Genomic DNA, 7,500 nt, shown 5'->3' on the forward strand with positions numbered 1-7,500 from the left:
TTTTCCCGTCTCCGCATGTACATGTTCAAAGTGTTAGTCACTCTGGATCTCGAGCGCGAAGTTTTTGCCCACATGCAATAAGTGTTTGTATCTTTTTGCTTGTTTTTGGAAATGTGTAATTTATGTAAAATAAAGGAACAATACATCATGAAATTGTGTGGTGGTGGTGGTGTTTTATTTTACATCCAGCTCGCTCTTTTGGGGTGGAATTGTGTAATTATTATTTTCGGAGTATTAATAAGTGAACCGGTACGTGTAATGAAAGGTAACCATAACAGCTGAATTGTCTCTGAATTTAAATACATCAACAACAGATTTCTAAGAAGATTGCCAACATATAAATATGTTAACTTCCATTTGTCCTGCAAGATGGACAAAACAATTGAACTTGAAAAAGATTTAAAATAGAAATATACATTTTAGTGTACCATAGGTTCATATATGATCTCTACTCAGTCTAATAATACATGTTTTATGTAATGACTAAGATGAGCAGTCAGCACAAGTGCCGTTATTGGTCAGTTCCTCTCCAGTGGCGCTAATTGCCTCCTCCCTCACAAGCTGTTGGTGGAGGGAAGCTCGGTTAGGTTGCGTAACTCCAACGCCGGTCCCACAGAGAGCCACCCAGACAGCTCTAGTACCCCCAGAATGGTGTTAGTCGAGCACATTTGTTGCGTTCTTTCAGAAGGTCTTGCTGTCCTGAGATGGAGGCTTCACGCAACCCTCCTAACACGCGCGCGAAACAAACGACTGCGTCCGTGAAAAACCTCTCTTGTGATGGTGCAACCCTCGTTGCTGCCTACATACGGTATTGAATATTAAATCCTGTAAATCAAAATAGGGTTTATCATACATATATTTTTATCCCAAACGGGTTGCCGTAGTCTTGCGTTCCTATCGTTTCCCAGACTCCGCCACACTGACCGAAATGCACCGGCACTGTTTGACGCGCTGGATCTTTCGGTACCGAAAGGCAGGCTGCAGGTCAGGGCAGTCGAGCTGGACCGTCAGCGTGGTCCAGCGGTGCGGCTTGCAGAAGGCGCAGGACTGGAAGGATTCCTGGTCCTTCTTGACATGCCGCGGGATGTAGAAGGAGTTGCACTGTCCGTAGCAGAAGCGGTTGATGACCGTACGGCTGTGACAGCCCTCCTGGCTCACGGTCTGCCGCAGGGACTGGGTCTTGCACCAGTCGCTCCTCAAATACTTCCTCTCTGTCACCACCAGCGCCTCCTGGCTGGAGGCCAGGACCTCCTGCTTGCGGCCGTGGCGGTCCGAGGTGTTGGAGCCGGCCTTGTACGGCGAGGGGATGGAGCCCTGGGGACGGGTCTTGCGAGTCTCGGACAGGACGCACAGCACACCCGCCAGCAGTATCCACAACGGCAACCTGCAACGCATCCTGAGAAAGAAGAGTAAAGGAAGGGACATTAACACCTGAGGGGGGCCCAAGCAAGCATCTGGAGACCAGACCCTCGGGCCAGGTAGCTCTCCAGACATGATTCATTACTCAAAAGACACAGAACTCTGTTAACTAGTAGAGCTGTGCTCAGCACTGGAGCAGAGCTGGGTTTACTCTAACCCAGCTCCTAGTGTTCTCCAACCGATACTGGGGTGGTGATACTGGGACAGTTCAAATGGAACATCTTGGGGATTGGGAGGACAAAGCATGACCTGAGGTATATTTGACAAAACTCAGTTCCACAAGTCAGAAGACCTCAGAGAGCAAAGCTGCATCTCTTCACTTGAGATCACGACGTCACCAGTGGACCACTGTGTCATGGACTCTCAGTTTTAGATTTTCTTCCTCACATTTCTCCACTCAGTTTATTAATTTTTAAAGATCATCTTATAGTTCGTTATGGATAAAACAAACTCCAGATCCAACAGCAGTAGCAGTAGCTAAATGGCTGTGCTAACTGACTTTCAGCAACGCTCTGTATGAGACCTGATGCACACACACAGTGCCATGTGTTTTTTACCCTAACGAGGTTTATAACGTGAGGTCAGGTGTCTTTTTAAAATCTTTTGTCTGTATTTGTTTTGTCACGTACATTGATGTTGGTGGAGCTTTATTTTTGCCTCACGTTGAGCTCAGGGTCGTTTGTGATTTAATGGTTAAGTTCTGAGTGGCGCAGAGGATGGCCTCATAGCCCGAATGTCGTTGTGCCGTCATGTGCTGTATTTGAATATTCTTCAGAATAGTAATGTGAAGTGTGAAGAACCATTGGATGAGACAGTGCCAATTTCTCTGCGTCAGTGACCAGCAGGGCCAAGGCAGCCACGGCTCGTAAGCAGGCCGGCATGCCTTTGAACCAGTTTCTAACAATATTGTGTTACTGGATTGGTTGAATTAAGTTAGACCTACTGCTGAGCCACCAAACCTTTAAATCACTGGTTTGGTGTTTGTTTCCCATGTTTTACCATATTGCCAGCCATGACCTAACATGACTGTGCTAGCCAACGTAACGCCTGGCTAGGAGCTTGTACTTCTGCCTGGGCCTGCATAGCAGATTTCCCTCAGCCGTGGCCTGGGCTCACAGGGACCGGTACACCTTGAGAGCAAAGCACAGCTGAACTCCCTGAAATAAAATGGCCACTGACTTGAAAAGGCAGAAAGTGTGTGTGGGGTGCGCACAGATTTTGCGGTTCTGTGGTTAATGTCTAATTTGTCTGAATTGAAACGCTAGATTAGCTTGTAAATGTAGCTGTACTGAAATATGCGTCTAGGTGAATTCAGGTTTAAGTCTGAGTGACCTGGGGTTCTGCTATAGGTTACTTCAACAGCTTTGCCTGTGCCTTTAAGCCTCGCGGTCGGGTTTTGATTTTTATATGCAACTATTCTCAGTGAACAGCAGTCACTTCTATTACAATTTTTCTGGATTTCCTTGGAAAAATATTGCACAAGTACAGATTTTGATCTCTGGAGTATGCGGTTTGCTTTCTGAGAGAGAAACAGGAAATGAATGTCATATGAGAACAAAATTAACTTAATTGAGCCATTAGTGGTGCCGGCTGATTTGTCTTAAAAAGGCTTTAAAATAAATGCGTTCATTAATCAGTGAAAGGGATTTCAGTGGCAGTGAGGAGAAAAGGAAATTGATGTCAGTCGGACTCTTCCAGAAAGCCAGCGAGCCTTTCTGCTTGGGCTGCGCGTGGCTAATGCAATGAGCACATAAACACTTGTAGATGAGGTGTAGGACGCGTGAGTAAGGCGTGTGGCGTGCATTTTATTTAGGAAGACTGTAACTTTCTCTCTCATTCACTCCTTTGCTGAGGCCTCGTATGAAACGCATTAAGAGACGTAACGTGTGCAGGGCTGGACGTCTCGTGGGGTGGAGGCGTCCACGGCGCTTCTCCTCGAGCCTCGCTCTGCTTTTCCGCGGTGTCCGTGGCCAGCAGGCACAAATGTGGGTGAAAGACTTCCAAGATTTGGGTATTTTTGAGAGATTCGAGATATTTTTGAGAATCTAATGGATCATCTTGCGACTTTCTGTGCATCACTGATGCATCTGCACGTAATATGAAATATTTAAAACGTTTCTTGGAACTCGTTTGACCCTAAAAGGGTGCTCTCCCGTCTGTTCTTGCGGCTCACTTTCCGTCTAACCTCACACAGATCGAGCTCCTCCTTAGCTCGTAGCTGTTCGCGCGTCCGCGGTCCTGGGGCAGTCTGCCCGGGGCTCCGGCGGCTCGCAGCGACGACCGAGAGAAGCCGCCGCCTCCGTACGCCTGTGCTCTGTTGGCTGCGTTGCGCATGCACGCCCGGACAGAAGTCACTGTTTAGGACGCGCGCGTTTCAGACAGCAGATTCCCGCTGCCTCGAGGCAGGCTTTCATGCTTTCTGGAGACGCGCAGATTTACTACTGAGAACGTTGCTCTTCGGTTTCTTCTTTTGTTGGTGGGGATTTAGGGGTGAAGTGCAGGGACCAGCCAAGACTTCACTGAACAAGGGTAGTGCTGAACTCGTGGGGAAGCTTAATGGTGCAAATAGCTTAGTAAAGTATAAGCCTGTATTAAAATGGCCTGTTTATTACTGTCACGAATTGCTAGAAAGCATAAATACATGACCAGGATCTTTTCTTGGTGTAGCCCTCCCTCATACCTTTGTAGCGCCCCCTGAAGGAGGTTTCTCCCTGAAAAGGCTCGCAATTCCCCCTCAGCTCAGCGTGAGACTTAGCCCTTCCCACATCCAGAGGCTTTTCAGGAGAACAGAAATAAATTACTGTGAGTTCACATTTATTAGTGTTTCCTCAGTGACTCGGTTCCTGAAATCAACCAGTGGGGGGAAACCCGAGATCGGATGTCACTGTTTGTCTCCGTCTCTTTTTGGAAGAAGAGTCATTGATATTTCACTGTGGCTTTTGCGATATGATAGTTGAAGTAATGTTTATAAAACTTTAAAAAATGAAACACGGGCTGCTGTATGTAATTTCTGTAGGCCAGCACCGAATAGCACATGGCTTGGCCATTTCTTAAATGGCTGTGGATTCCAGTCTGTAAGTTTGAAAACAGGAGGTGTTTTAGTGTTACCCAGTAGACAGGCCTGCAGTCAGGATGCCACAGGCACTGGTGGTTCTGGTATGCAACCACAATATGCCTCTGTCATCCGCAAAACTATACACACACACACAACACACACGTCTTAACATAATTGCCACCAGCTGAGAGAACTGTTTCTGCAAACTAAGAAGTACACATGCGCACACACACACATGCACATGTTCACCTTGGCTACATGTTAACATGCATGTATGCCTTGGTAGCATGCATCCTTGATTAAGGTCGAGTTTGTGCGTTCAGCATGCATCTGCTGCCCAGACGTGTGATGCACACTAACACAACACCTAACACCTAATGCTTTTTTCCTTTCATACAAACTTGATTCCCTGGAACTGGAGTCAGGCTTTATACAAGCCCTGTTTGCACACGCTTGACAGCGACACTCATCAAGGTGCCCTGTGTGTTATCAGGCTGGGTAAAGCATGCGCGTGGAAAGTTAAATACTTGCTAAAGTGAAATCTCTCGTTCTGTGCAGTAAAGGACAAACACAGAACCTCCAGGCACACTGACCATCCTCATGCACACACTAAGTCGTTTCAGGTCCATCTACAAGTATAGAAGTACTGTCGTTTGGGGAATGTTTTACCGCACCGGTTGGCCAGATGGCCAGTTTTTTCCTGTAACACGTGTTTGTTTATTGTATTTTTTTAAATAATGGCAATATGCCCTAAAATTATGGCTCAAATTGCTTCTCGTGCACCCCATAATTCCTTATAATGATGCAGTAATTTCGCGGCAGAATTTCAGCATACTTTAAAAACGAATACACGTAGGCTAGTTTCTTCGAATCTGGTCGCATTATTAGAAATACTGAAGACATTGGTGACAGGGTAAATGAGCTGGGGATGGAATAATTGTGAACGTGGCTGTTTCTTCAAAAGATGGTGTGGACGTCCCCGTGACTAAAAGCTCATCTGCTAAAAAGTAAATCTAGTACAACATTCCAGGTCCCACACCTCTTTTGATGTAGACGTGCGCTACTCTGCACCTATCTGTTCCGCGACCGCCAAAGACCAAATCTACGCCACAAGGATGATGGATCAGCAGGGACGCTCCCTAAGCCAAACCAGATGCCATGATCCTCGTGAGCCCGGACCTTCGAGCCACTGTACTGATGAAAGAACTACTGGCAACATTTCTGCTGTGATCTGATCACTGACCGTTAAAGTAACCAGCATGAATGAGCTGTCTGCACTCCGAGACTCGCTGGCGTTTGTCGTTCGGGTGGACTCTTCGTCTGGCTGGGAAAGCCAATGTTTCTATGCAGTACCACCTTAGATGCTCAAGACGTTGCTACTCCTTTTATTAAGATGCAACAGGAACGGGGCGAGAGAGGATTGTGGGTGCTGAGGCAGGACAGGGGTCATCTGGTGACCTCCACACAGACGGCGCTCTCCTGAGCTCAACATGCTCTGTGCTCACAGCGGTGTCTCGGGGCACTTGGGAGACTTCACTGGGCTTTGAACCCAGACCTACTGGAGACAGTCGTAAAGAGAGCAAAGGTGAGTTGCTAGACTGAACCCACGAGCGTCGGGTTTCCCGTCCTGATACTCCAACCACCATCACTAAGACAGAAAGCAGTATTTATTTCTTTAAAAGCACAGCGACCATCGGATTTAGAGACATTTTGCTGCTCAAGGTATAACAGTGTTGTGGTGCTACTTGTGTTATAGGTCTGTTACAGTTGTTACTTGTATTACTGTGTTACTGATGTTACTGGTATCACGGGAGTTATACTGGTGTTATAAATTGTTACTGGTGTTATAAATTGGTCATGTTCAGTCTTTTTTGGTCATGTTCAGTCTTTCAGTCAGACCGACCTCATGTTCAACAGAAAGAAGAGCTCCTCTGTCCTGCACGTGTTGGTTTGAATTTTAGTTCAAAACATTTCAACTTTACATGATTTTATTTTTGTGTTCAAGAACACTGAGTTCTTGTTTCCATCTTTTCCCCTCACCAGTTAACTGCAGCAACAAGGGGGAGCAGAGATGAGGAGCAAATGGTCTCAGGAATGTTTAGTTCTTGTTAATGCTCTGACTAATGATTTGTTAGAAGCAGCGAACCACTGGGTTTGATGCTTCTCTCCCTCTGTACCAGGGTTTACTTCCACATCTGTGTGGCTCCTGTAAAAACAGGCTTTCTGTGTACAAATACTGCAAAAAAATGACCCCACAGATGAGGATGATTATTAATGCTATGACTGATGGTTTTTATGGAATTGCTGGGGATAATCTCACTGCTGTGGGGATAATCTCACTCTGCTGTGGGGATAATCTCACTCTGCTGTGGGGATAATCTCACTCTGCTGTGGGGATAATCTCACTGTGCTGTGGGGATAATCTCACTATGATGTGGGGATAATCTCACTGTGCTGTGGGGGTAATCTCACTGTGCTGTGGCAATAATCTCACTGTGCTGTGGGGATAATCTCACTGTGCTGTGCTAGCGGCTGTCTGTGCAGGTAATCTCTCTGTCCCCTGGCAGTGTTGTGTAAATCTCTCCAGCCAGCTACATGCACATCTACGCACTACCCCCGTCTCCTCCAAATTTAATCAGCAGTCAAAGACCTGTATATGCACTCATTCTCCCTACCACCACTCCCAGACCGCTGGCCTGCTCGCCCTGGCCAGGCCGAGCGTTTCCATACAACGTGTGTGTTCAGAATGAAACTCAGAGCACCCAATCTGTAGAATCTGTGTTCTTAACCTTTGTGCTGACCAGTGTGGCCACGTCCATGACCCCTAAAGGAGGCCGTCACACCCTCAACAGAAGGGCAGACAGCGACATGACCCTACCACACACAATTAAGACCATAACCTGTCTAGCTAGCTAACAGAACTGGCCGATTTCATCTACGAATCTGTGGGAAAAAAAGTCACGTTTTACTCACCATACATTGCACCTAATTACAGGATTTAGGTCTGGCAGAGTGTACAGAAGGCC

General features: G+C 46.8%; 2 protein-coding genes across 2 annotated transcripts in view; one reads left to right on the top strand and one right to left on the bottom strand.

Moving 5' to 3' along the window:
- The window catches only part of fmn2b (formin 2b), a 44,920-nt gene extending 44,764 nt beyond the window's left edge, over positions 1-156 (top strand). The window contains exon 19 of the mRNA XM_035533205.1: positions 1-156. This exon is cut by the window's left edge and continues 1,199 nt beyond it. The gene's annotated coding sequence lies outside the window, so the exon portion shown is untranslated.
- Positions 157-894: 738 nt separating this feature from the next.
- grem2b (gremlin 2, DAN family BMP antagonist b) lies at positions 895-1,395 on the bottom strand. Its single transcript, XM_027032258.2, has one exon. The coding sequence runs from the start codon at positions 1,393-1,395 to the stop codon at positions 895-897; it is 501 nt and encodes a 166-aa protein (XP_026888059.1).
- Positions 1,396-7,500: the final 6,105 nt, after the last annotated feature.

The sequence above is a fragment of the Electrophorus electricus genome, chromosome 14, assembly GCF_013358815.1.
Source record: "Electrophorus electricus isolate fEleEle1 chromosome 14, fEleEle1.pri, whole genome shotgun sequence".
NCBI classification, from domain to species: Eukaryota; Metazoa; Chordata; class Actinopteri; order Gymnotiformes; family Gymnotidae; genus Electrophorus; species Electrophorus electricus.